A 26,963-nucleotide genomic window follows, 5' to 3' on the forward strand; every position below is an offset into this window, starting at 1 on the left:
AGAGGCTTGGGAAAAGGTTTTGGGCTGTCCTCAGGCCTGGGCTCTGCTCTGAGCACTGTCTCTGGCTTGCTTGTGACCTTAAGCAAAGCCCTCCTCCGAAGGGTTGGGGCAGCCGTGCCCCGAACTGTCTGATCACAGGTGGTCAAGTTAGGAAACACTGGATTAGATGACATGCTGAGACCTTTCCCACCTCATACATTCTAGAATGAGATGCCTCTCTTGTTGGGCAGGGGAGAAGAATGAAGGAGTTGGAGCTGAACTTCTGACCTCTGGGTGTCCCTGAGCAGTCCTCAGTCCCTCGGGACGGCTAGGGTGAGGTGGGCAGGGGCCTTGCTGACTCAGCCCGGACTTGCAGACCAGCCGGATGGAAAACCCTGACCCTGCAGGCCCATGTCAGAGCAGGCTCTGGGGGAAAGGCTGTTTCTCAGCCCCCATTCAGGACTAGCCCTGTGGGGCCAAGCCTGGCTGGGGGTGGGGGTCATGACTCCGGGTCGGAGGCCGAGCTCTGATTCCCCAGTCACCAAGGGGCAGCAGTTGAGGGTGTAGGAACAGAAGAAACGGCCTGGCAGCCTCCTTGAATACCGCAGAGCACCTCAGGAGGCGGGGGGGACTGACGGTGACAAAAATCTTCCCTGGGAGAGCACTCATGCCGCTGTATCATTACTGACGCTGCTCTGCGAGGGCAATGTCCACTCTGCATCCAGGGCCTGGCACTGGTGGACACTCCTGTGGCCTGAAGGAGGCAGGGTCAAGAGCAGTGAAGGCCAGAGCTGGGGCCAGGACTGGCTAGAGAGCGAATCTTCGGCAGGAGGGGGGAGTAGAAGGAAGGTGTCCCAAGCCCAGGGTGAGACCGATGAGGCTCAGGAGCTATGAGTGACCTGGCTGGCCCCCGCGTGAGGTGACTCTGGAAGCTGAGCCAGCCTGAGGTGTCAGGCCATTGCCCACTGCCCCCGGGAGGGGAGAGGCAGGGCAGGCTCCAGCTGACCCTGTTAGCCGAAGCCCAGTTTTATGGAAGCGGGGAGATACTTTCTTGTTCTCCTACCCAAGTGGAGAAAGGGGCAGAGGGATGTTCCTGCTTGTTTATTTCTGTATAGCTCTTGGACCAGCCTTTTTTGGTGAAAACCTGTCCCCCTCTGCCAGACCCTTGGGGCAGAGAAGCCAGCCGTGGGGATAGTAACAGCCCTGCCCTGAGCACAGCTTCTAGGATGGTTCTCGAGACAGGCCTTGGACCGAGCACCAGAAGGCCAGGTCTGGATCCTGGGGTGGCCGCTGCTGATTTGGGAAATGGCCCGTCATTCAGTCATTCAGTCCCTTCTCCATACAAGGGACATAATACTGAGTGGGGCTACAGGATCCATGGAGTGGCGTGAGGTGGGGCAGGGGGTGGAGGGCGGGAGGTGGAATGGCAAAGGTTTGGGAGGGATTTGTGTTTTAGAGGCTCGCTAGTTCAAGTGTCTCATTCCTTGACCATCTGCACCCACCCACCTGGGAATTTGTGAGAAAAGCAGAAACCCAAACCCTGACCAGGTGGTCTGAACGCCATTGTTGCAAAATTCCCAGGTGGTTCCAACACACCCCTCACCCTTCTTCAGGATCCTGCCTCTTCCCGTGTTGCTGCGGCCTCTGTCCAGCCCAGCACTGCCATCACAGCGGGCTGTCTCCCCCGGCTGCCCCCTGAGCGAAAGGGTGGGGAGGGGCTGGGCAAGCCAGCAGAGCCAGGCCGGAGCCGGCAACAAGGCCCAGCAACAAGGCACAGGGAGGGTGGCTAGCTGCCTGTCAAGACGGCCTTGGTGGTCCAGGCCTGGTGAACAGCCGCCAGCCACAGTGAGGGCTGGCTTGGCCGACCCTGACCTCTGGTGTGGCTAAGAGGACTGCACCTCAGGAAGGCTGGGAGGGGACTGGAGACCAGGCCAGCTAAGGACACAGTGATTACAGGTCAAGGCCACAGGGTGGCAGGATGCAGTGAGGCCAGAAGCCAGGCACGAACTGGGTGGAGAGCCGTCACTGGAGCCTGATCTCCAGCTGGCTGCTGGGCCCCAGCCCTGGCTTAGCTCAGAGGGGAGGGCAGCGCCCAAACTCGTCAGAGGGAGGCTACCAGCCTTCCCCCTACTCAAGCTGGCTGCTGTCTGGGCAGGAGGGGGTGCTGTGTGTGGCAAACCCTCAATTGTCCAGGGTTTCTCCCACACCTGAGATAGAGAACCTGGTAGCAGGACCTGGAGATGGGGTGGGGGAAGGTGTCTGGCCCTGAGCACCCCCAATGCCTGGTTTCCATTCCCTTTGCAGACACAGAGGGGGCTGGGCTTGAGGTGGACCATGAGGATGGGGGCAGAGCGACAGCAATTTCCAGAGAAGGGCCCAGGTGGCTGCAGCTGAGAGACGCCAGGTCGAGGAGCAGTTTCTTCGAGCGGGATGATGGGAACGGGGGTCAGAGCAGGGCCTAGGATCTAAGGGTTGGTTAAGTTGGGCCCATGGGTGCGGCCCCCTCCAAACTGGTGTCTGAGCCTGCCGATGAGTCCCGGGAGGAGCGGCCCTGCAGGAATCGGATTATCTTCTCAATCGTGGCCTCCTGGTATTCGTGGGACCACCTGTGGGCACAGGGGCTGGTGGGTTAGGGGGCCGCGTGGGGGTGGGGGGAGCTGCTGGCTGGGGGCTGCGCACCCGCCCCTCTCCTCACTTGATGCCATTGAAGGTGAGCACGGCCTGCATGTCCTCGGGCAGGTCCTGGGGCTCTGGCCACTCGAAGCCATCGATGACCGGCACAATGTTCTTGCCGCAGCTCAAAGCAGTCACGATCTCCTGCAGGAAGAAATGAGGGGATAAGGAAGAGACCTGGGTCCCCCATCTAGGGACCCTGGTGCCAGGCAGTCCCTAGGAGGGGTGCTGGTGCCGAAGTCCGCTTTGGCTTTTCCCTCACCCCTTGTTTTTTTTAATAAAAATCAAATATTTGGTTTTTGCCCCAAGTCCTTGGCATAGAGCTCCTGAAACACTGGGAATCCCCAAATGACTGGAGGTTGGGCATGGGGGTTGCCTAGAGAGCTTCTGGATGGGGGCTGCTTGCCAGGAAGACCAAGCTATGATGAAAAAGTTGGAAACTAAGTATCTCACATATAGTCACAGATGCACACCTCCCAGGAGGAGAGAGGGGTTTAGAGATTGAGTTCACTCACCAGGGCCCAAAGACTTCACCATGCCTCCACAGTGAACCCTCCATCAAATCCCCGAAGGATGTGGTTTGTTGAACACATCCAGGTGTTGGGAGGGTGGCCTGCAGAGGGCATGGGAGCTCTGAGCCTCCCTGCCTGTGCCCCACACCCCATACCTTTGCCCTGTGCATGGCCCCCATTCAAATGTTCCCCAGTTATAGCCTCTACAATGAACCTGGAATATAGTTAAGTGCTTTCTCAGTTCTGCATGTCATTCTAACAAATGACTGCACTGGCCAGGGGAGGGATGTGTGCCATGGGAACTCCTGACTTGGTAACCAAGTCAGACAGAAGTGTGGGTGGCCTAGGAACCCGGGACTCTCAGACGTCTGAAGTGAGCACAGACATGTGGGACTAAGCCCTTCTGGAGTTTGACACTTGCTCTGGGTGAGTCAATATCAGAACCGAACTGGGGGTGCCTGGGTGGCTCGGTCGGTTAAGCGTCGGACTCTTGGTTTCAGCTCGGGTCACGATCTCAGGGTCGTGAGATGGAGCCCCGTGTTGGGCTCTGCACTCAGGGAGGAGTCTGCTTCTCCCTCTGCCCCCACCCCCCTCACACTTGTGGCACAGTCTCTTGCTCTCAGATAAATAAATCAATCTAAAAATTTTTCTTAAAAAGAACTGAATTGCGGGACACCCAGTTGGTGTTGGCAGATTGGAGAAATGGTTGTTAGTGCTGGAAAAAAAAAAAAAAAACCAACTACTCAACTTGGTGTCAGGAGAAAAACATCACTGTCTGGACCCAAACTGATCCATTACCAGCCCTGCAGTTGTCCTCATTTCTCAGATCTACCCACTTTGGCTCTTCCTCCACACACACACCCTCACCGGGCTGCTCCAACCCCTTTATCTTTGTCCCCCACCAGGTCTCTCCTCATCACTCTTGCTTCCTCTAACTTGTTCTCTACATTGCCCCTTCACCTGGCTGCTCTTTCCAAAATCCAAATCTGATCATGTCCCCCCCCCCCCCACTTAAAAGTCTTCAAGACTTTACATAGCTCTTAGAATAAAATTCAGGGCACCGGGGTGGCTCAGTTGGTTAAGCGACTGCCTTTGGCTCGGGTATGATCCCAGGGTCCTGGGATTGAGTCCCACATTGGGCTCCCCTGCTCTTCAGGGAGCCTGCTTCTCTTTCTCTCTGCCTGCCACTGCCCCTGCTTGTGCTCTTTCTCTGTCAAATAAACACATACAGTCTTAAAAAACAAACAAAAAAACCCCTCCATACTGTGGTCTGAAGGCTCCGTGTGGTTGGCCACAGCTCCCTTTCCAGACTCCAGCCCTGCACTGTTCTCTCAGCCACACAGACCTTGCCCCCCTTAGATTAGCCATCCTCCCTCCCTGCACAGGGCCTTTGCACAGGTTCTTCCTGGCCCCTTCCCCTAACTAATGCTTACTAATTTTTCTGATCTGAGCTCAATCCATACTTTCCCAAGGAAGTCTCCCCTCCCTTCTCTGACCATGCACAATCTCCTACTGTAGGCTCTAGAGGGCTCTTTAACTCATGCTGGAGTTGCAAACTTAATTAATGAGTAATTTACTTAATATCTGTCTTCCCCACCAGACATAAAGACAGGGATCATGTCCGGTTTTTATCCATCTTGTATCTCAGCATCTTTCACAAAGCCTTGCCCACAGTCAGCCCTTGCCAAATACTTAATGGATGGCTGGATGGCTGGAATGAATGAATGAAGGAAGGGAGGGAGGGAGGGGGACAACAAAGCACAGCTGTTAGGGGCTGCACTCCAGAATCCTGAGACTGGGGTTCATATCGAATCTCTGACATAGGCTTTGTGGCATGAGGCAACCAATGGGCCCTCAAAGCCTCTGTTTTCTCTTCTGTTGGGGGGTACCTGCCATGTCCTGTGGCAAGTGCTTAGGCCAGTGCCCAGCATGTAGCGTGTGCTTAATCAATCAATCACAGGTGTTAGGATTTCCTCCTCTGTAAAAGAGGATAATAAACCTCCCTCACAAGGTGCTTCTGAGGATATTACTATTAATGGGTGCTCTGGTAAGGGCTTATTGAATTTTTTCTTTTCAAGGGGCAACCTCAGGGATTGGAATTACTTGAGTGCAGTTCACTTGTGGTTTTCTGTATTGATTACCCACTAAATGTGGCTTCGGGAAAGGAGTCTTAAAACCAGAGGCAGTGAAGCACTAACAACCCAGGAAGGCTGATGGGGCCTTTGGGACTGGTCCAAGGCAGAGGCTCCGCCCATCCCTCCTCCCTCAGTGCAGTCAGCTAGATGGGTGTCGACCACCCTTGGGGCCCAGAGCCTTCCTGGGGAAAAAAACCCACATAACTCCAACCTTGATTGGTTTGGGGGGAACCTCTCATTTTATGAATGAGAAGAAGAAAGCCCAGAGAGGGGACTTGCCCCCAAGTCACACAAATGCCCAGCCCAAGAGGGGCCAGGCTTCTGAATCAAGCCTTCAGATTCCAAGCTCAGGGCTCTTTCAGCCAAGCCCTCGTTTGAATTCTGACCCTGCACAAATTTATTTGAGAGCCTCTCGACATGTTTTATCCAGAATCAAAGACCGCATGCTGCTCGCTGCAAAGATTCAGAGTCTGGCCAAGAGAGGAAGAGTGGCTTGTTCAAGGTCATCCAGCAGGTTACGAATGAAAACTTGAGGGCGCCTGGGTGGCTCAGTGGGTTAAGCGACTGCCTTCGGCTCAGGTCATGGTCTCGGGGTCCAGGGATCGAGTCCCGCATCGGACTCTCTGCTCAGCAGGGAGCCTGCTTCCCTCTCTCTCTCTCTCTCTGCCTGCCTCTCTGCCTACTTGTGATCTCTCTCTGTCAAATAAATAAATAAAATCTTAAAAAAAAAAAAGAACGAAAACTTGATCAGAGTCGAGTGTTCTGGCCGGGTAAACCTGGTGGACCTGTGTGGCCTTCCCAGTTATTTCAGCTTCCTCTGCTTGGTAACTGATTCAAGTATCGCATCAACTAGTCAAGAGCCTGCTTCACACCACGCAGGCTTGTAGGCATCCGGGATATAGAGTGAACAAGGTCTGACCTCGAGTGGAGCTCAGCTATTCCTCTCTTTATCCCAGAAGGCCGCCTGCAACCTGCTCTGGGCCATCAACCATGATCCTCCAGGTGTCTCTTCGGCCCAACACCCAACCAAGCCCAGTACTCAGCCTCTAAAACATGGCTTCCAGGGCCTGACCCTCTTCCCCATGGTCGGTCTGGTTGTACTCTGATGCCAGAGCCTTCTCCCTACCACCGCTGGCCTGGCCTCACTGCCCTTGTGGGATCCCTTTCCCCCAGTGCTTTAAACACAAGTCTTCTCCCAACCTTTAGGTACTCAGCAAATGGGTTCTGTAGTTTGTTTGTTTGTTTGTTTAAAGAGAGGGAGAGGAGCGCCTGGGTGGCTCAGTGGGTTAAGCCGCTGCCTTCAGCTCAGGTCATGATCTCAGGGTTCTGGGATCAGGCCCCGCATCGGGCTCTCTGCTCAGCGGGGAGCCTGCTTCCTCCTCTCTCTCTGCCTGCTTGTGATCTCTGTCTGTCAAATAAATAAATAAAATCTTTAAAAAAAAAAATAAAGAGAGGGAGAGAGCCAGTGAGGAGGAGAGAGGGGAGGGCTGGAGAGAATCTTAAACAGGCTCCATGCCCAGTGTGGAGCCCGATCTCACCACCCTGAGATCATGACCTGAGCCAAAGTCGAGAGTCGGGTGTTTACCCAACTGAGCCACCCGGGGAACCCCAGTGGTGTGCTGGCAAATGTTTAACAAATAACTCTCTGGGGGCAAAAAGAAAAAAACCCCAAAACCAAACAAACAGAAAACAACCAACTAACCAAATAAAATCCTGCTTTGTAGTCTTTACCAATTTCCTTGGTGTAAATATTCCCACTAGGGCTGATCTCAGGCTACCAACATGGCGTCACCCGACATGGAGTTGGGAAGGGATGCAAACGACCATTTCCGGTGTCAGCAGAATCCTGCCCCAACCCCCCACCTCCCCTCCCACCCCCTCAGGTCTGCGCCACGGCAGGTGCTGGGAAAGAGCACGGGCTTTGGAGTCAGATCGATGGGAGTTCAGAGGCCAGCTTTTTGGATTTCTACACCAGCGTGGCCAGCGGAAGAAGAATTCTACTGCTCTGAGTCTCCGCTTCATCTGTAAGCAATCACCGGGGATGTGCCTTCCTCATCCCCACTTTTGTCCTCTGCTCGCGCAGTCGCCCTGCCTGGGATGCCTTCTCTTCCACTTACCTAAATTCTTAAGTCTCTTCTCAAGTTCTGCTTCCTTCACGAAGCCTTCCCCGGTTATTCCAGCCCTTAACGTTCTCCCCCTTCTCTACGCACCTATGGCCAGTGAGAGGTTCACCTACATAGCTTAGCGGCGACACCAACCCATAGATGATCTCTACACGTCTTGTTTCCTTAGCTGCTTCAGGACAAGGGTTCCAGGTCAGATGACTGCTGTATCCCTCACTGATTAATAATTAATAATCTACAGATGTGGTATGAACCCATTTCATCCATCCGTCTGTTCTGTCAGTATTCAGTAAGTTTCTAGTATATGCCAGGCACTGAAGATAGAATGGCATTAATTAAACAGCGGGAAGCGCTCATACTAATTACAAGGATAAATGCTGCCATTATAGAACAATTACTATAGAACTAGGCATTCTGCTAAGGACTTGACAGATTTTAGCTCTTTTAATTCTTATAACAATATCCTAGGGAGTCCAGGACAATACTTCTCCCACTTTACAGTAGCCAAAACGAAGCTCATTGCAGTTACGCAACTTGCCCAAGGCCGGAGCTGGGATTCAAACTCACAGCTTTGTGCCTTTCACGATCCCACTGTGCCTGTCACCAGGCTCTCTTGCCCCTCTTCCCTCACTGAGGTTATTTATCAAAGCGCTTCCCTCCTTCTCTGACCCTCACAGCCATCCCACAAGGTGAGTAAGACAGGCATGTTATCCCCATTTTCTGCATGAGAACACTGAGGCCCAGAGAGCCTAAGTGACTTGCCAAAGACCAATTACAGACCGAGCTGTGGCTCCTGCCTCGCCGCTGGACCGCGGAGGTGGCTGGGGAGTGCGAATGAGAAGGAAAGGGAGGAGGACCTTGACCCCGGCCACGGGCCAGTGCTGGGACAACGGAGGCCAGCACCTACCTTATGCACCCAGTCTTTGCAGTCATAGTCCTGCATACACTTGTCCAGGGCCCCGGCCGACAGCACGAGCACGAAGTTGCGGGCACCCATGACACTTTGGATGAGCTTGTCCTCGAACTTGCCTGCTTCCAGCTTCTCCACATCAATGAAGACACTGAAGCCGTGCAGCTGCAGGTGCACCTTCAGGAGGCTGGCGAGAGGTCCCACATCATTGCCCCGGCCCGGCCCCCAGCCCCTGGGCTGCCCACCTGCCTACCCCTTCTCACCTGGCCAGCTGAGAGCCTGAGCTCCGGCGGTAGCTGATGAAGACATCTGGGATGTCCCCACTGGGCTTGCCGCCAGTGCAGGGCAGCGGGGAGTGTAGCATTTCTGAGGCAGACAGACAACAGCTCGGTCAGAGTCACCCCTGACTCCCCATGGGGTGTCACCTGCTGCCCACTCAGCCTTCTCAGCGCAGCCCGGCCCGGGCCGCCTGGCTTGTGCAAAAGAGAGTCACTGAGATGGAGAGCTGGGCCTACAGGAAGGAAGGCTGCTCACTATTGGTGAGTCCCTCTCAGGAGACAGGCATTGTGTTTAGGGACACGGATCGGCACCTCCAGCCCTGTCCTCTCTCCAGAACTCCATACCTGCACGGGCAGCTGCCCACAGACACTACACCCAACACATCCCAAGTCTTCCCCAGGCCCCTGCCTTCCTAGTTCCCACCACAGCCAGAACCCGGGTATCGGCCCATACCCCTACCTCTCATTAATTCATTCCACGCATATTCACTAAGTACTTACTGTGTGCCAGGCACTACCCTTTGGGCTTGCAATACGACAGTGAACAGAACAGACAGACGTTCACAACACCTGATTCCATGCTCTGCATTCTTCCAACTAAACATCCTGGACTCCAGCCCCAGGGCCCTCTCTATGTCCAGGCCCCCAACTCAGCCTTCTCAGTGGTCTCCCCAAATCCACACTTGCCCAGTTCAATCTGTTTGCACAACAACCACAGGGGTCCTTCTAAAATCTAAGTCTCAGTGGGTCACTGCATCCACTTAAAAAGGGTGCATGGAGGGGGGCACCTGGGTGGCTCAGTTGGTTAGGTGTCTGCCTTCGGCTGAGGTCACAATCTCCCCTGGATCCCTAACCCTAACCCACGCCCTCAACTCAGCCCTCTGGGAAGGTTGCCACAATGCCCTCAGACCAGACCTTCCATGCTCCTTGGCCCTAACCCTAACCCTAACCCCAGGCTGGGTTCTGAGAGGACAACCTGCAGAAGCTTGGCTCCAAAGCCATACCCGAGGACTCAGCCAGCAACATAGAAAGAAAATGTGCCATTTGGAACTCCAGAAAGGATTCGGAGCAGGAGAAATCTGAATGCAAACCTGGGCCCCCCAGGCGCCCCTCCCTGTTTTTAAGAAATGAAATCTTGGGGTTAGGGATGCCTGGGTGGCTCAGTTGGATAAGCGGCTGCCTTCGGCTCAGGTCATGATCCCAGCGTCCTGGGATCAAGTCCCTCATCAGGCTCCTTGCTCAGTGGAGAGCCTGCTTCTCCCTCTGCCTCTGCCTGTGCTCACTCTCTCTGACAAATAAATAAATAAAATCTTAAAAAAAAAAAAAGAAATCCTGGGGTTATACTAAGAGCTGCAGTGTGAAAATAATGAAAGCTGATCTGCTTTGGTTGAACTTGTTGAGATGAATGAAAAGAATCCATCTTCATATAATATTCAGTCTCAGCACTCACAGTCAGCCCCTGTCTGTTTCTGAAGGAGAAAGACAGAGGTTCAAATCCTAGTTCTGTTACTTAAATGGCTCTGGGGTTTGTATTTGGGATTCCCCAAGGGATAACCTTGAGAAACGTATTTCAATTCCCTAAAACTTAGTTTCATCATCTTTAAAAAGAACACCCTTGATGGAAATGTTCTTCATCTTGGATTATGATGGTAGTTACACATGTATGCATTTTTCAAAACTCTTCAAATTGGACACTTTTAAGCTACACCTCTCTTATTACTTAAAAATTTTTAAAAAGTACATTATAGAAAGGCACCTGGGTGGCTCAGTCGGTTAGGTGTCTGACTCTTGATTTTGGCTCAGGTCATGATCTCAGGGTGGTGAGATTGAGCCCCTAGTCGGGGTCCACACTCAGTGGGGACTCTGCTTGAGGATTCTCTCTTTCCCTCTGCCCCTCACCCCTGCTCTCTGCCTTGCTCTCTCTCTCTCTCTAAAATGGATAAATAAATCTTAAAAAAAAAAAAAAAAGATGAGTAAGTTCTGGGATATAATGCACAGCATGGTGACTAGTTGATTAAAAAAATTAACACCCAGGAGCACCCCCGTGGCTCAGTTGGTTGAGCGTCTGCCTTCGGCTCAATCATGATCCCAGGGTCCTGGGATTGAGCCCCACGATGGACTCCCAGCTCAACAGCGAGTCTGCTTCTCCCTCTGCCCGTCCCCCTCCTCCCGCTCACTCCCTCTTTATTATAAATAAAATAAAATAAAATCTTAAAAAATAATAAGTAAATAAATAAAATCTTTAAAAAATTAACACCCACTGGATAGAATGCATATAGATATTAATAAGATAATATTTAAAACTTTATATATTGTAACTGACAATATTAGCGAGATAGTAAATTAGCAAATTAAAATAAATTAGTAAATAAAAAGGGTTGCTAGAGCCCTAGAATCCATTCTGCCCTCGTGACCTCCCTAAAGCACCTCCAGACCCGTATTTGGTAAGCTGTTGGCTAATCGCCTAAGCCCCCTGTCTTCCCACACCTACCCTCTGTAAGCACCCCTGGCTGAGGGCTGGGAGAGGGCTGGGCGAGGACTGGGCTCCCAGATGGGCAGGCTGACCTCTGGCGGCGGTGAGGATGCGGGCGCGGTGCACGCCCAGGTGGATGCCGCAGTCCTCCAGGAGCTGCTGCTCCGACACGCGGTGCAGCAGGGAGCGGTCAAGGCCGCAGCTGACCAGGCCGTACGTGTACTGGCGGAAGCGCGGGTCCAGGCTGCCCAGCCAGTCAGCCAGGTTGCTGCGGTCGCACGTAGCGTAGTTGGCGAAAGTCTTCAGCTCCGTGAGCTCCCTGAAGAATCTGCAGCCGGGGGTGGGGGAAGAAGAGGACGCTGAGGTCCTGACCTAGGACTGGCTAGGGGCAGAAGGTGAGGACTGGCGAGCAGGAGGTGCCGTACTTTTTGCGGGTGATGCCAGATTTCATGCCCAGGTCGGTCTGGAGCTCCTCGTCCGTGAGCCGCAGAAGCAGGTCGCCATCTACCTGCTGCTCCTAGGGGAGGGGTCAGACGTAAGGAAGGGCGCTCCTCCTCAGTCGTTGGACCCCAAGCATAAGATGCAAGGAAAGACAACCGGAGACTACGACGGGGGAGGCGGATGGGACCCGAATTAGAGTGACCCCGAAAGTGTTGGAGTACAGGCTTCCACCCCCAAAATCATCCCTGGAGCCGCGGGCGCACGGGCCGCAAGGGGGCGCTGTTGCCTCATTCAGGGCGCCCCTAGGGGCCGCGAGCCCTTGGGATGCGCTGCTCTACCCGGAAGTTCTCGCAGTAGTGGGAGAAGCCGATCTGCTGCAGCCACGTCTGGACCTCGGCCTCCTTCCAGCTGGCCACGCAGGGCAGGATGGGCCGCGGCACCTCCTCGCCCAGCAGGCGCAACGCGCGCTTGGCCAGCGCCGACGTGGTGCCATTGGTGGAGTAGGAAACCAGGCGTTTCAGGCTCTGGATGGCTCCGATGTCGCTGAATACCTAGGGAGGGGTGGGGAGAGAGTGTCAGGGGTCCCCCAGTTCACCAGCCATCCCCAAAGATTCCCAGTCCTTCCCGTAGCCTCTTCTCAGCGCTGAAACTCCCATCATCTGCCCTAGCCCTGCATTCACCCTATAGATCACCTAGTTCCGTTCATTCCCTTTCCTGAAACTCTCTCGACTCTCCCCCTCATTTCTCCCCTCTAACAGTTTCCATCTCCATGGGATGAAGGCTGAGCTCTAAGTATGAATGCCAGGCATGCTCCCTGCTTAAAACCCTCGGTCTTGCCTTCAAGGCCAGTAACTGGTCTCTCATCCTTCTGCTTGCTTCACTTAACTATAATGTGTACTTTAAGTCCCAGTTGAATGTCACTTCCTCTGGGAAGCCTTCCCAGATGCTCTCTAACTCCTGTCCCCACTCCCACCCCTCACCCACCTTGGTCTTGCCCTGCAGGCTCTTGATGGCAGCCTCGGCACAGAGATAGAAAGCCCCAATGCACTGCGCCTCCAAGCGCGACGAGTCCAGTAGTGGCACGAGGCGCTGCAAGTCGTCAGGCCCGCGGCCCTGGCTTGTATCGCTGGCATCCACAAGACAGCGGGCGAAGCGGCCGGGATCCAGCGAGGCCACAAGCGGCTCCACGAGCGCCAGCGTGCCAGAGCGCTCCACCTCGCGCTCCACCTCCTTGTTGGTGGCCAGCACGGCTACGGCGAGGCAGGCGTGCAGCCGCAGCAGCTCGTCCTCTTTGGAGAAGGCGAGCGGGAAGAGCCACTCGGCGGCGCGCTTCTCCACCATGCGCCGCTGCGCCGCCTGGCCCCCGTGCAGCGCACAGTTGCCCAGCGCCAGCGCGCAGTGGCGGAGCAGCGCCGGGTCCGTGCGGCGGCACCAGTACAGCACAGCGTCCAGGCCACCGGCCGCCACCAGCCGCTGGCACGTCTCCTCCGAGTGCTTGAACATGTGCTCCAAGATGCCGGCCACGCTCCGCGCCAGCTCCACTGGCTCCCGTTCTTTTGCCAAGTTCAGGATCACGCCCAACCCGATGCGCGCCACGCGGTCCCTGGCGAAACAAAGTGGGACAAGGATGATGGAATGGCGGTACCACCGGGGAAGGCTGACCATGACCTGGTCAGGTCATTTAACTTCTCCGGCCTCATTGGTGTCATATAGAACGTGAGGAAGAGCATTAACCTCCCTGCCTCCCCCTTCCACCTGCCCTGCAAGGAACAGATTCCTCCCATTACGATTATAAGGGTGCTTCATCCTGGCCACACCCAATTCCTCCCTTAACGCTGCCTCCTGCCCTGCAGTGTGTATGGTTAAGAACCCTAACTCTGGCGAAGATCCCTTGGGAACTGGTGGTTTTTTTTTTTTTTTTTTTGGTCTAGAAATGTGTGGGACCTTGAGTGCCTTCCTTTATCCAACTTCAGTTCCTAAATAAGGAACTTCATCTCATAAATAAGATAAAAGGAGTACCCACCCCACAGGGTCATTATGAGTACCAGTGTGAAAATCCGTGTAAAGTGCTTCCCACAGGGGAAGCCTGCCATAGGGAAGACTTACTAAATTTTAACTTCTTATCATCATTTGAAGCATCACTCTAAGTACACCCCTCTTCGCCTTGCCTTCAAACCTCTCTTCACTTCATGTGGTGTGACTGGGGTGTATTTATCCATTCACTCAACAGATTTTTATTGAGGAACTACTGTGTGTCAGGCTTTGTGCTAGAGACTGAAGCTGAGCAGGGCCTAAGAGAGCCTGGAACTTATACACAGCTAATATGGAAACAAACAATAAGCAAGGGAACAATGAGTGAACAGGACAAGAGTGAGATGGCTATTATGCTAGCAAATGCAGGTGATGTAATGGACAGTGGGCGGCAGAGGAGGTGAGATCTGAGAGTACAATATCCAAAGACTCCTGTCTGCAGGTGTCTGGGAGAGAGTGTAACAGGCAGAACGAACAGCAAGGACAAAAGCCCTGAGGGCTTGTGAGCTTGGCATGTTTGAGGAATAGAAAGAAGGCCAGAGATATTTGCAATGTTTAAAACCTAAAAGGAAAAATATAAAAGCAACAAGGTTTCATATATAGAAGATATGAATAGTCAAGTCAATAAGAAAAAGACAGCAAATTCAATAGGGAATGGCGAAGGATATAAATGGCAATTTACAAAAGAGGAAATCCACAATGTTAACAAGCAAATTAGGAGATGCTCTAACTCATTAGTAATTAGAGAAGTGAAAATTAAATCAGCTATCACTTTACACCTATTGGATAGGCAAAAAGCAGAAGCTGGGTAACAGAAAAGGTTGGCAGTGTGAGGAGCCATGAACTACCCTGAAGCTCTCTGTGTAGAGGTGCTTGCTGGGGCAGTCAATTTGGAAAGCAGGCTGGGATGCGTGGGTGAAGTTAAAGAGATATGCACCCTATGAGCCAGAAATTGGGGCTCTTGAGTTTATATCCCTAAGAATTGTCACAGATCCACAAAAGAACGTGGAAAAGGCTGCAGGGTTGTTTGTGATTGGGGAAGATAGTGGCAGTCTGGTTGTCGAGCCTGGGACAGTGGAGAGGTAACATGGGCAGTTACCCACTCTGGAGGGCTATGGAGCAGTTACAAGGGACTGAACAGATTATACCATGGCACATGAAGGAAGGATCTTAAAAACATACTACTGGGGCGCCTGGGTGGCTCAGTGGGTTAAGCCTCTGCCTTCGGCTCAGATCATGATCTCAGAGTCCTGGGATAGAGCCCCGAATCGGGCTCTCCACTCGGCGGGGAGCCTACTTCCCCCTCTCTCTCTGCCTGCCTCTCTGCCTACTTGTGATCTCTCTCTCTGCGTCAAATAAATAAATAAAAATCTTAAAAAAAATACTACTAAGTGGATAAAAAATATGAACTGGAATGTGCTATAAAACACAGCACCATTTGTATAAATTTTTTAAGAGATTTTATTTATTTGACAGAGAGAGAGCACGAGCTGCAGAGGGAGAGAGAGAGAAGCAGACTCCCCGCAGAGCAAGGAGCTCGATGAGGGACTCGATCCCAGGACCCTGGGATCATGATCTGAGCCAAAGGCAGACACAACCAACTGAGCCACCCAGGCATCCCTCCATTTGTGTAAATTAAAAATACATGCACACAAAACAAGAATAAAGATCCTACCAGGACACAGATATAAAGACACACATTAAATATATTGGTTGGGTGCCTAGGGTATTAATTGGGGAAGATGGTGAGACATTCATGAAGAGGAGAAGGGGAGATTGTGGACATTGTATTATAGGCACAGATGTATGCAAAGGCTTGGGGGGTATCTGAGAGCTGGTGCATTTGGGGATCTGTCCCCACCTCAGCCACACTGAAGTGAAGCCATTTCTAGTGGCTGAGGTGGAAGATTCAAGGGGGGAGAATAGGGAAAGGGTCCTGGGGGCCTTCTGAGCCCTCTTCAGGCATTTGTACTTTATTTCGATGGCAAATGAGGAGCCATTGAAAGGCTTCAGGAAGGGGAGTGACCTGCTCTTACATGGGTTTTAGGAAGCACTATGACTGCTCTAGGGAGGAAATGTCCAAGGGAGGGAGCCTGGTTGCCAGCACAGCAGGCAGGAAAGCTGGCACACTCTAGGCAGAGGTGAAAGTTTTCTGTCTCCCTGACCTCCACAAATGATGTCCTCCACAACTGACACTACCCCTAAAGACTTAAGAGACTCAGCCAGGCAGGGAGTCCCTGCCCAGTGAGCATCACAGTGATGTTTGTGACTTTGTGTCCACTGCAGGTCCCAGCTGAGCCCATAACATGGCACAACAACTCTTCTGAGTTGATCACTGAGCTTCCCTAAAGTCCAAAAGAACAGGTGGGTTCCAATCATTCACTTGTTCCTTTTACCAAGGAGAAAGCCAAAGTTCAGGGAAGTTACATGTCATGCTTAGAGTTACACAGCTGGTAAGAGGCATAGGTGGGGTCCAAACCTGCATCTGTCTGTCTTCCAAGGTTAAGATCCTTCATCTATACTTTGTGCTTCCAGAACAATCTGACTACATAAACTCTGAGAATATCAGAACCAGCAGATGTGTTTAAGCAATAATCTAATCCAACACTCTCATTTCCTGAGGACAAGTGAAGGGAAGGGCTTGCTCAGGAATATTAATTCAGAGAGGACTTTATTCTTTTTTTTTGCTTTGTTTTGTTTTTTAAATTTTTTATTTTAAAAATTTTTTATTTATTTGAGAGAGAGAGAGAGAACGAGGGAGAAACAGATTCCCTGAAGAGCAGGGAGCCCAACCTGGGACTCGATCCCAGGACCCTGGTATCATGACCTGAGCTAAAGGCAGACACTTAACTGACTGAGCCATCCAGGCGCCCCATTTTTAATTTTTTTTAAGAGGACTTTATTCTGAGTCTGTTGACACCCCAGCCCTCCCCTTTCCCTATGCCCTTGGCACCTTCACAGAACTTGGACTATATCCTTGTAGTGAGAACTATACACTCAGCTCCTGGCTTCTGCAGCCTGAGAGGCTGTGGGTCTGGGTTCAAATTCCAGCTTCAGGAGGGGGAATTCATACACATACACGTACCAGCATGTATATATAATATACATATATGTGTAAATCCTTGTATGTATACAATTGTTCTGGGAGGACATACCGTGCAAGAAACCTGTTTTGCAGGGCACCTGGGTGGCTCTGTGGGTTAAAGCCTCTGTCTTCAACTCAGGTCATAATCCTAGGGCCCTGGGATCAAGCCCCGAATTGGGCTCTCTGCTCAGTGGGGAGCCTGCTTCCCCTCCCCTCTTTGCCTGCCTCTCTGCCTACTTGTGATCTCTGTCAAATAAATAAATGAAATCTTAAAAAAAAAAAAACAAAAAAAACTTGTTTTTCTGGTTTGCATCCAGCGAGGGGTCTGGGTAGAAGGAAAAATTCTTAAGTTTGGGACTTTTTTGTACCTTTGCACTTTTTGAATTTATATGCAATAGCTTTCTGTTTTGTTTTACTTTTTTTTTTTTTAAAGATTTTTACTTATTTATTTGTTAGAGAGAGAGAGAGAGAGCGTGCAAACGCAGGCAGAGTGGCAGGCAGAGAGAGAAGCAGCCTCCCCGCTGAGCAGGGAGCCCAACATGGGACTGGATCCCAGGACCTCGGGACCATGACCCGAGCCGAAGGCAGCGGCTTAACCAGCTGAGCCACCCAGGCGTCCCTTGTTTTACTTTTTAAACATGTCTCCTCCACTTATTAACTGTGTATTTTTGGGAAATTCATTCATTCAACCGGAGTTAAACCATTTAACCTAATTATGGTCTCCTGATGGGGCTGGGCTATAAATTTCAAAGGCTAGCAGTCACATGGGGCCCTCACTGGTGTCATGGGATCAAGTTCAGAGGGTCCTACCCTGTTGGATTTCTCTTGACATTTGACGGTGAGGGATGCTGTGATCTAGGCTCCTGGCCAACAGGTGTAGCAGCACTCTGGGAAGAAGGGAATGGGAAAAGGAGTGGGTGCACTGATTGAGGAACTTTCTTTAAGAGGAGGTTGGCTGATGAAGGGCAAGATTTCATCAACACAAATTCTCAGTGTGTCACCCCCCTTCTCTTCCTTCCAGCCTCCACCCAAAGTAGACTAAAAATTGAGGAGATTCTGCCTCTCTTTGGGGAAAAAATCCCATGGCCAAGGGGCTTCCTGGGCTCTGTCCTTGGTCCTGAAGTGCTGTCAGGACCAGTGCGTGGTTTCCCCAGATCATGGTGAGTGTGACTCCTCCCTTCACTAATTCTGTAAGAGGTGAGTGTTGTTATTTTCAACCTTGAAAAAAATATCAGTGCAGTTTGCATCTTGCCGCCCTCCTCTTCCTAGGGTGTTGGCTGCACCGCTTCTCCACGGGTTCTAATTATAGCTGCCACACCCCACATACCAGGCTACCTGGTACGCTGTCACCCCGTGCCCACCACATCCAGGGAGCACCCACTCCGTTTGCTAGTCCTCCAAATGTACTGATGATTGATGGTAGTTGGGAGATTAATGACTTTCTGAGTAAGCAGAACCCTAACTTGCTCTCCCAACTTAAATTGCTCCATTCATGTATTTCTGACGGTTGTATCATTTCCATCACCCACAAGGTTATGTTTAATTTTTTTAAATGGTAAGGAAAGCATCCCTAACCCATCACACATCACAAAGCTGCATGAATTGAAAGTGACCCTTCCCAAACCCTTCTAAATCTGAGGGGCCTGAGAATTCAGCACGTGACTGAGTGCTGAGTGACAGTTTGATCTGCTCTGGCATAGGAGGGGAGAGAAAGTGAGTGCAAGAGTCCTCATATTCTGGGGGAGATCTCAAGAGGCAGGCAAGAGAGGGACTTCCAGGCCCCAGTTGGACACCCCCTACTGTATCTCAGCCCTATGTGGGGAAGGGACGGAGAACACACACTCTGGCCCCTGCCTCGCTCCTCACCTGTTTCCTCTTCTCTCACCCATTGATCCCACTAGAAAACCTTCTGTTCCCCATGAGCAGCCGCAGGATGAGATCATGTCTGGCTTGTTATGTGGGCCAAAATGAAGAAGGAGGAAGCAGAAGGTGGATTGGGGGTGGCCTAAAGAGGGCAAGTAACCCTCAGATCAGCACTCATTTCAGTAATCCTACCCCATTTCCTGAGCATTGTGTTCTCTTCCTTTCACAGTGGCAGTGAGAAGGTAGCCTAGAAGGGCACCCATGCCTGTGGGGAGGAGGTCTGTGGGTTTAGGGTCCCAGCCCCACCCTCAGAACCAGGGACAAATTCCTGTCCTGCTATACTCTATTCTTCCTCTCCCTGTCTCATTCCTCACCCCAACAGTCCCAGGAGAATCCTGGCTGAACCATCAGTTCACTGTGTTGTGACTCCCTGCAAGGCATGAAACTTTCCCAAGCCTCATTTGTAAAACGGACACGCTCATCCCCAACAGGGGGGTAGTACAGGGATTTGGTGAGGTGAGGCGGGAAAAGGCACAGGGCGATTCACACCAGAGACCCTGGCCGCGGACCGCCCTTGTCACCCCACAGCACCCCGCGCTCTACCCTCCAGCCCGCGAGCACCCTCACCGGTTCTCAGCCACCAGGATCTGCTCCAGCAGGCGGGCGGCCTGCACGCGCGTCTCCAGCTCCGGCGCCTGCAGCAGTCGCAGCAGTAGGTCGAGGCCGCCGTCCAGGCGGATGGCGTCGCACAGACCCTGGGCTACCTCACGGCCCACGGCCGGAAGCAGCCAGGCCTCCTCCACCAGCTGGAAGACCTCCGCCAGGCCGGCGCCCACGGCCCGCGCGCCCCCCGCCTGCTTCAGCGCCGACAGCGCCTGCTGCAGCTCGGGCAGCGCGCGCTCCAGGGCACCCTGCACCTCAGTGCCCGCCCCGGGCGACACCTCGCGGGGCCCGCGGCTGCCCGCGGTCCACCACGGGCCCGCGCCGCCGCCCCCGTTGGGCCCCGGCACGGCTAGCCGCTCGCCGCCCGGCCGTGGGCCCGACATGGTGAAGAAGCGGCACAGCTTGTAGGCGGAGAGGAGCAGCGTCAGGACCATGGGCGCGGGGCTGCGGGGGACATCCCCGGTCCGGAAGGGCGGAGCGACTCGGGACTTGGGGAAAAGGGGGACAGGAGACGGATCCAGGGAAAAGAAGGTGCAGAAGGGAGGGATGGGCAGAAGGCTACCTACCAGGCAAAGGCGCTGGCCAGAAGTCTGGGGGAGGGGCAAGGACAGGAACTGGGACCGAGCTTTTGGGTGAAGGGATGCGGGCCCGGATGCAAGGGGTGGGCGGGAGGAGCGAGAGGGGAGCGAGGGATGGACCCAGAGGCCGGCGGACCTAGGAGGCAGCAAGAGGAACAAAAGGGGGCTCCGGCTGGGAGATGCTCTGCAGCGGCCCCGCCCCTGAGAAGCCACAGTCGCGGAGCTGACACCCCGCCTCTCTGTCACGTGGGACTCCTCCCCTGCAGCCTGCGTAGCCTCAAACCCAGGCTTCCCCCAGCCACGTCCACGCGGTAGCTGAGGGGTGGGGTGGCGACTAGGGCGAGAGGGTGCAGAGCTGGAGGGCTGCCTCGGTTTCCCCGCAAACTCCGTGGCACTGCAACGTGAAGGCAACACCGTGGAGCTTGTGGAGCTCGTGGAGCTCAGTCCCCACCTTTCCCTCCCCTGGTTCAAGCAATCATAAGAACAATTCCGTACAACTTTATGCCTGTTTCTCAGTGAAGCCTTGTGACAGGCCTACAGGATAGGGGTTAGTGTTCCCATTTAACAGTAGAACTGACTGAAGTTCATAGAAAAGAGATTGCCCAAAGTCACACAGCCCTCTCTGATTATGGAATGGGAAAAGTCCGTTGGAAACGCCAAGAATCATTTTTTTCCAGGTGGTGGCAGGATTTCAGGAGCCCCATGGACCCCTGAGAGTGGGTACAAAATCAGACCTTCTGTGCCAGGTACTTTCTGGAAAGAGGGATGGTACTTAGTCTAAAAGTGTGGGGAACGAGGCTATTCTTTACCCACAGAAGGTAGGTGGAGGTGGAGACAGGGAGCAGTACCTGCCAAGGAGCAGTGAATTACTGGGAGACCAAGGAATCCAATCCAATCCAATCCAAACGGTCCATAGTCACCCCATTCTGCTGTGCTGTGAAGCCCAGCTTAGGGAAATCAATGCACCAAGAGTTGAACCGAAACACAAGAAATCTGTGGTTTTTTTTTTTTTTTTTTTTTTTTTTTTTTTTTTTTTTTTTTTAAATTTTTTTTTTTTATTTATTTGACAGAGAGAGAGAGAGAGAGAGATCACAAGTAGGCAGAGAGGCAGGCAGAGAGAGGAAGGGAAGCAGGCTCCCCGCCGAGCAGAGAGCCCGATATGGGGCTCGATCCCAGGACTCCGGGATCATGACCCGAGCTGAAGGCAGAGACTTCAACCCACTGAGCCACCCAGGCGCCCCGAAATCTGTGTTTTTTTAATAAAAATATTTCCCCAGGGTGTTTAGCAGCATTCTTCCAACCCCCCTTTCCCTGCCCTAAATACACAATGGATGAGTGAGACACACAGTCGGGGATGTGCCTGATCAAACAGATCACAGATAAATAACCATTTATGGAGAATGAAGCTGGCGCTACTCCAGGCCCTGGGCATTTCATCTGCTTTAGCTTGTGTAACCCCCAACACAACACGAGGCAAGTGTAATTAGTCTCACTTGACCAAAAAGAAAGCCAAGGCAGGTAAAACCATTTGCCCAAAGTCACACAGCCTGCGAGGGGCATAGTGAGCCTTCCTTCTGTCCTCCAGATCCACTGTGCCATTTCCCTTCGGATAGGACACTGAGCTTGGCAAGAATCCCATTCACAGTTCTCCCAGGCCCAGAGTTCCAGGAATGTGACCCTTGGCTACAGCAGCCTCTGGGATCCAGGGCACTGGGGGCTGGGCCAGAGACTGAGCAAACAGAACAGGAGAGAAGGCAGCTCTTTTTCTCTGGTTCCCTCCCTCCCAGTCCCCACCTTTCCCTCCCTTCCTCAAGCATCCACAGCAGAGACCTCCAGGAGTGCATAGCCCAGTTCACCAGGCTGGAAGCTAGGGGCCTGCTATGGCTTCCCCGAGGCCTTTGCTGCGGCTCGCCCTGCTGGCGTGGGTTGTTCTGGCTGACCAAGGTGCGAGAAAGAGGGTACCGGTGGCCCTTGGGGCCAATGAAGGGTGGGCAAGGGTGGTCTGGGCTTGGCCATGCCAACTGACCCATCCTCCCCCACAGAGTCCTGCAAAGGTCGCTGCACTGAGGGCTTCAACTCGGACAGGAAGTGTCAGTGCGACGAGCTCTGCTCTTACTACCAGAGCTGCTGTGAGGACTACGTGGCCGAGTGCAAACCCCAAGGTGTGTCTGGAGGGGCTGGGTGAGCCTGGGGTCCCCTCTCCGGCTGGACACTCACCACCACCCACTCTGCCTGCAGTGACTCGTGGGGACGTGTTCACTCTGCCAGAAGATGAGTACGGGGCCTTTGACGACCCCGAGGGGACCTCGGCGAGCGTCCTCACACAGCCAGAGAGCACCACACTGAGCCCTGGCCTGCAGCCCCAGCCTGAAGAGTCTCCCGCCCAGGTACCAATTCTGAGCCCAGAGGAAGAGGCGCCGGGACCTGGACAGGAGGCTTCAGGGCCTGAGGGACAGGCTGAAGTCATCACTGAGTCCCCAGCAGAGGAGGAGCTATGCAGTGGGAAGCCCTTTGATGCCTTCACTGACCTCAAGAATGGCTCCCTTTTTGCCTTTCGAGGTGACTCCAGGGGCACGTCTTGGGGGGTAGGGGTCTGTCGCTGGAACCTCCCCTCTCTCACACAGCCTCCTGCACTCTAGGGCGGTACTGTTATGAGCTGGATGAAGAGGCAGTGAGGCCTGGGTACCCCAAGCTTATCCAAGATGTCTGGGGCATTGAGGGCCCCATTGATGCTGCCTTCACCCGCATCAACTGTCAGGGGAAGACCTATCTCTTCAAGGTACCAGGCCCCGGAGGCTGGGGGTCAGGGTCAAAGGTAATCTAGGCAGGGGAGGAGGGCTGCTGTGCCCAGGACTAGGGCGGGCGAGAAGGCAGGATCCCAGCCTGTGGTTCGTGACTGGGGCTCTTGAGGACAGGGAAACCCAGGGCTCTAGATCCCAGGTGACAAGCTTAGAATTGGGATGGCTGCACCTTGGGTGGGAGACTCAGCCTGTGCCTTACCTTAGGGTAATCAGTACTGGCGCTACGAGGATGGTGTCCTGGACCCCGGTTTCCCCCGCGACATCTCTGAAGGCTTCAAGGGCATTCCAGACAACGTGGATGCAGCCTTGGCTCTCCCTGCTCATAGCTACAGTGGCCGGGAGCGGGTCTACTTCTTCAAGGGTACCAAGGGAGGGGTGGGAGAAAGAGCAGGCAGTGGGGTGGTCTCAGTTTGCCTCCACACTCCTCTAGGGGCAAGGTCAAACTAGGCTCACCCCCTGCCAGGAGCTTCCATCTTCAGCAGCCTTGAGGCTGGCTTTCCAGCCTTGCTCACACATCTCCTCCCCACCCCCGGCCTCCCTCCCCCATCCTGGTTCCTCACTCAGGGAGACAGTACTGGGAGTATGAGTTCCAGCAGCAGCCCAGTCAGGAGGAGTGTGAAGGCAGCTCCCTGTCTGCCGTGTTTGAACACTTTGCCCTGCTGCAGAGGGACAGCTGGGAGACCCTCTTCGAGCTTCTCTTCTGGAACAGACCTTCCGGTATGGAGGGAGGGCAAATCTCACTTTTTCCTCCTGGGACCAGGAGGGCCAGGGCACTGCCAGCCAGAGGGGGCTGTGATGGCGGAGCAATGGGTCAAAAGCTGTTTGCTCAGGCCAGACTTTGTTTCTGTTGACCTTTCGGGGGAGGTCCACCTGGACCCCGCACACTGGACTTTGCCTAGCACAGCCAAGGGCATGGCCGGCAGGAGGAGGGGCTGTGACTGAGGCAAGTGGCGAGGCTTGTTGTGGAGAAAGGCCAGGAGAAAGAGCACTGGACAGGGAGTCAGAGGGCCCAGGTGCTGTGCTCTGCCATGAGCCTGTGGTGTCCTTGGGCAAAGGAACAGCCTATTGCTGGGTACCAGATGAACTCTACAGGCCCCCAGGGCTTTCATTAACCCATCCCCCACCACAGGTGGTGCTGGACAGCCCCGGTTCATCAGCCAGGACTGGCCCGGTGTGCCCACGCAGGTGGACGCGGCCATAGCTGGCCGCATCTACATCTCGGGCTCAGCTCCCAGATCCTGGGCCAAGAAGCTCAAGTCTAAGCGCCGCAACCGTAAGCGCTACCGTTCACGCAGTAACCGTCTCCGTGGCCGAGGCCGCAGCCAGAACCCCCACCGACAATCCCGTTCAACCTGGCTGTCCTGGTTCTCCAGTGAGGAGAGCGGCCTGGGCACCTACAACTATGACTACGACATGGACTGGCTTGTGCCTGCCACCTGCGAACCCATCCAAAGTGTTTACTTCTTCTCACAAGGTGGGAGCCTCTGCCATCCTTGCAGCTCCTCGTCCAGCTGGGTCTTCCCTGCTGTCCCTGGTCCCCCGTGGGCTGAACATGGCTCTTGGGCGGTGACTCCAGAAGGACAGGGTGGGAGTCCTTAGCTGCATTTTGGATGTTCACTTACCCTTCCAGGAGACACCCACGTGTTCCTTCTCAGGGCAGGGATGGGCAGGGTGGGGCTGGGTCTCACACACCCTCTTCCAACCTCTCTTTCAGACAAGTACTACCGAGTCAACCTTCGCACACGGCGAGTGGACACTGTGAGCCCTCCTTACCCACGCTCCATCGCCCAGTACTGGTTGGGCTGCTCAGCCCCCGGCCACCAGTAGGAATCAGAGCCCACACAGCTGGGCCCTCCACTATTCCTTCCTCAACCTTTTCCATCTAGCCCAATAAAGATCCCCTGACCCTGAATTTAAGACTACTGTCCTGACTGGGGTGGACAGGCAGGAGACACGGATTTGCTTGGGGAAAGGAGGGGAGGCTGGAGTGTCATGATGTCTTGGGGGAGGAGAGCCTCCTCGTGTCCAGTCCACGGTTGGGCTCAGGCCCTGTGAACCCCAAAAACTCTGGGCTGGGGAAGGCCTCATGAGTGCTAGCCTTCTGCCTGAGCTAAGCAGCCCCTACCAACCTACCAACATCAGCAGGAACTTGAACCCCACTGATGATGACGGGAGCAACCAGTGCTCCTCCCAGCCCTGGCCTTGCTTTGCCTCTTGGAGTTGACTAAGGTCTTGGAGGAGAGAGAAGGGGCGGAGGGAGTGGGGTTCTGGTTTAGCTTTTCTGCCTGTTCTGAGCTGCAGTGTGGTTGGTCTGGGGGGCTGCTGTGCTCCCCCAAACGCACCCCTAGGATGATCCTCTCTTTGAGGCCTGTCTTGAGTCTAGGGTGTGGGTCACTGAGGTTAGGAGGGGGAAGGGCAAGAACTCGAAGGGAATTCAAATGCACCCACTTCTCTTAGAAAAGTGGCTCAGGGACGCCTGGGTGGCTCAGTGGGTTAAAGCCTTTGCCTTTGGCTCAGGTCATGATCCCAGGGTCCTGGGATCGAGCCCCACGTCGGGCTCTCTGCTCAGGAGGGAGCCCGCTTCCTCCTCTCTCTCTCTCTCTGCCTGCCTCTCTGCCTACTTTGATCTCTGTCAAAATAAATAAATAAAATCTTTAAAAGAAAAGTGGCTCAGAAGACTTAAAAGGATGAATACTCTGTAAAAACAAATATCTCCTTAGAACTCCTCGATTGTTTCCGGGGAACCTCCTCTGCTTCTAGGTTCCTGGACTCCAAGAAGCCCATTGGGCTTTCAGGGGGCCATGGAGAAATGGCTGAACGTAGATGAATCTCTGAGGCGGACCTGAGGGCAGGCTGGTGAGGACATCTGCTCCCCAGCCCTGCTGGGGGCGGGGTGGCTGCAGTTCCCCTGCCGTCCCTGTCATCCTCTTCATCCTGCCCAGCCTTCCACTGTGGCACAGGAGTCCACCCGCTCTCCCCTGAAGGCAACCAGCACAGCACATTGAGGGCTCCAGAAGGGCCTGGTGAAGCCCCAGGAGCCCTAGAGACAGGTTTTTTTTTGTTTTGTTTTGTTTTTTTTTTGCCTCCTGGAAGGTGTCCTGGGAAGATTTCCACAAAGCACAGGATTTCAGACACAGAGTGTTGGAGTCTGCGGTGTGAGGAGGGGGTCTTGGACCGGCTTCCTTCATGAGCCCTGAAGGAGCAGGGGCCACCAAAGTTTTGCCTCCCGCCCCTAGACCCACACAAGCCCCAACACTGCCCCTGCCCTCCCCTCTTTCCTCTGGGACGGCTCCGCTCCTCTCAAGCTGGACAGGAAACCTCTCCCCTCCTGGAGGCGGGGCTGCTCCTCTGAGCAGGATAAAACCCCAGGAGGAGGGGTGTGGTGTGGGCACAGCCTTGGCATGGCCCTCTGGCTCCTCGTTCTCTGCCAGCTCCATGGCCAGCCCTGCGGATGCACCCGCAACAGGTGATCTGCTGGGGAAAGAGTAGGCTGGGGGAAGGTCAAAATGAGGAAGCGGGGAAGGGACTTCAGGGTCTGCTGAGGGTCTTGAGGCTGGGATGGAGGCTCTTGCAAAGGATCCTGGCTTGACTCCTACTCCGGCCCACAGGCCACACCAGTGGGTTGGGTTCCCACCGGAGAAAGCGGACCACCTTCAGCAGGGGGCAGCTGCTGGAGCTGGAGCGGGTGTTTGCAGCATGGCCCTACCCTGACATCAGCACGCGTGAGCACCTGGCTCGGGTCACCTGCCTTCCTGAGGCCAAGATACAGGTGAGCAGTGACCCCCTCTGAGGGTGAGGGTACTCTCGCACAGTCCCTTTTCTCTGGGTATCCTGTCTCCAGGTTTTGCTTTCCCTGTAGCTGGGGGAGGGGGAGCTGGTGCCAGAAGAGATTATTTTTTCCCTTATCAGGTGTGGTTCCAGAATCGCCGGGCCAAGAGAATCAAGAATAGGAAGGCAGGAGGCCTAAGCCCCAGGCCTGAGCACACCCAGAGAGCCCGTCCTCTTCCGGACACGCTCCAGCAGGCCCGGGAGCCCCGAACACTAGTCCAGCTTCCACCTTCCAACAGCACACCTCAGTGTGCCTCAATGGGTCGACATGCTTCCTGCCCAGCTCCTGGTTTGGGTCCAGGACAGGGGTGGACAGGGGCTAAGGCTGTAGCCCCATGGGGACCAGCTGGGGTTTCAGGGGTCCACCTTTCTTCAGAGCGAGCCACTCCCCAGACCTCATTGGGCAGCTTATCTGACCTCATCTATGCCTCTGCCATCGTCACCAACCTGGACCACTCCTAAATTAAGTCTAGAACTTTTGAGATAGCTCCTCTGGCTCCGCAGCCCACCCTGCCCCTTAGGACTGAACATACCAGATGTGGATCCCTCACTCCTCCTTTTACACAAGGGAGTTTTCTTATCAGAAGGAA

General features: G+C 54.1%; 3 protein-coding genes across 4 annotated transcripts; 2 read left to right on the plus strand and 1 right to left on the minus strand.

Moving 5' to 3' along the window:
- Positions 1 to 1,065: 1,065 nt before the first annotated feature.
- Positions 1,066 to 19,670, minus strand: LOC111151330 (sterile alpha and TIR motif containing 1). Its single transcript, XM_022509253.1, has 10 exons — positions 19,131 to 19,670; positions 18,547 to 18,549; positions 12,509 to 13,127; positions 11,863 to 12,075; positions 11,509 to 11,600; positions 11,176 to 11,411; positions 8,596 to 8,698; positions 8,330 to 8,519; positions 2,675 to 2,796; positions 1,066 to 2,585 (listed from the first exon to the last, which is right to left on the minus strand). Exons 1-10 carry the CDS (start codon positions 19,598 to 19,600, stop codon positions 2,456 to 2,458), a joined length of 2,178 nt encoding a protein of 725 aa, XP_022364961.1. The 5' UTR covers positions 19,601 to 19,670; the 3' UTR covers positions 1,066 to 2,455.
- A 781-nt stretch (positions 19,671 to 20,451) lies between these two features.
- LOC111151505 (vitronectin) lies at positions 20,452 to 24,449 on the plus strand. Of its 2 annotated transcripts, XM_022509532.1 has the most exons (9): positions 20,452 to 20,490; positions 21,559 to 21,688; positions 21,787 to 21,906; positions 21,983 to 22,303; positions 22,384 to 22,523; positions 22,750 to 22,906; positions 23,110 to 23,262; positions 23,675 to 24,019; positions 24,260 to 24,449. In XM_022509532.1, the coding sequence occupies exons 2-9, from the start codon at positions 21,625 to 21,627 to the stop codon at positions 24,370 to 24,372; spliced, it is 1,413 nt and encodes a 470-aa protein (XP_022365240.1). In that variant the 5' UTR covers positions 20,452 to 20,490; positions 21,559 to 21,624; the 3' UTR covers positions 24,373 to 24,449. The 2 variants fall into 2 exon arrangements, with proteins under 2 accessions (XP_022365240.1, XP_022365239.1); XM_022509531.1 differs by lacking the exon at positions 20,452 to 20,490 and having other exon boundaries at positions 21,470 to 21,688.
- A 1,498-nt stretch (positions 24,450 to 25,947) lies between these two features.
- On the plus strand, positions 25,948 to 26,835 carry LOC111151223 (SEBOX homeobox). Its single transcript, XM_022509018.1, has 3 exons — positions 25,948 to 26,011; positions 26,154 to 26,314; positions 26,455 to 26,835. The coding sequence occupies exons 1-3, from the start codon at positions 25,981 to 25,983 to the stop codon at positions 26,833 to 26,835; spliced, it is 573 nt and encodes a 190-aa protein (XP_022364726.1). The 5' UTR covers positions 25,948 to 25,980.
- The last annotated feature ends 128 nt before the right edge of the window (positions 26,836 to 26,963 follow it).

The sequence above is a fragment of the Enhydra lutris genome, unplaced genomic scaffold (assembly GCF_002288905.1).
Source record: "Enhydra lutris kenyoni isolate GAN:26980312 unplaced genomic scaffold, ASM228890v2 scaffoldscaffold26, whole genome shotgun sequence".
In the NCBI taxonomy this organism is placed as follows: domain Eukaryota; kingdom Metazoa; phylum Chordata; class Mammalia; order Carnivora; family Mustelidae; genus Enhydra; species Enhydra lutris.

Coding starts and splice junctions, on each gene's coding strand:
- LOC111151330 (XM_022509253.1), bottom strand. CDS start 19,600: ATGGTCCTGACGCTGCTCCTCTCCGCCTACAAGCTGTGCCGCTTCTTC. Junction 11,412..11,508: donor TCTGGCATCACCCGCAAAAA/GTACGGCACCTC, acceptor CCCCGGCTGCAG/ATTCTTCAGGGAGCTCACGG. Junction 2,797..8,329: donor GCAAAGACTGGGTGCATAAG/GTAGGTGCTGGC, acceptor TTCTTCCTGCAG/GAGATCGTGACTGCTTTGAG.
- LOC111151505 (XM_022509532.1), top strand. CDS start 21,625: ATGGCTTCCCCGAGGCCTTTGCTGCGGCTCGCCCTGCTGGCGTGGGTT. Junction 21,907..21,982: donor GGCCGAGTGCAAACCCCAAG/GTGTGTCTGGAG, acceptor CTCTGCCTGCAG/TGACTCGTGGGGACGTGTTC. Junction 23,263..23,674: donor CTTCTGGAACAGACCTTCCG/GTATGGAGGGAG, acceptor CCCCCACCACAG/GTGGTGCTGGACAGCCCCGG.
- LOC111151223 (XM_022509018.1), top strand. CDS start 25,981: ATGGCCAGCCCTGCGGATGCACCCGCAACAG. Junction 26,012..26,153: donor TGCGGATGCACCCGCAACAG/GTGATCTGCTGG, acceptor TCCGGCCCACAG/GCCACACCAGTGGGTTGGGT. Junction 26,315..26,454: donor TTCCTGAGGCCAAGATACAG/GTGAGCAGTGAC, acceptor TTCCCTTATCAG/GTGTGGTTCCAGAATCGCCG.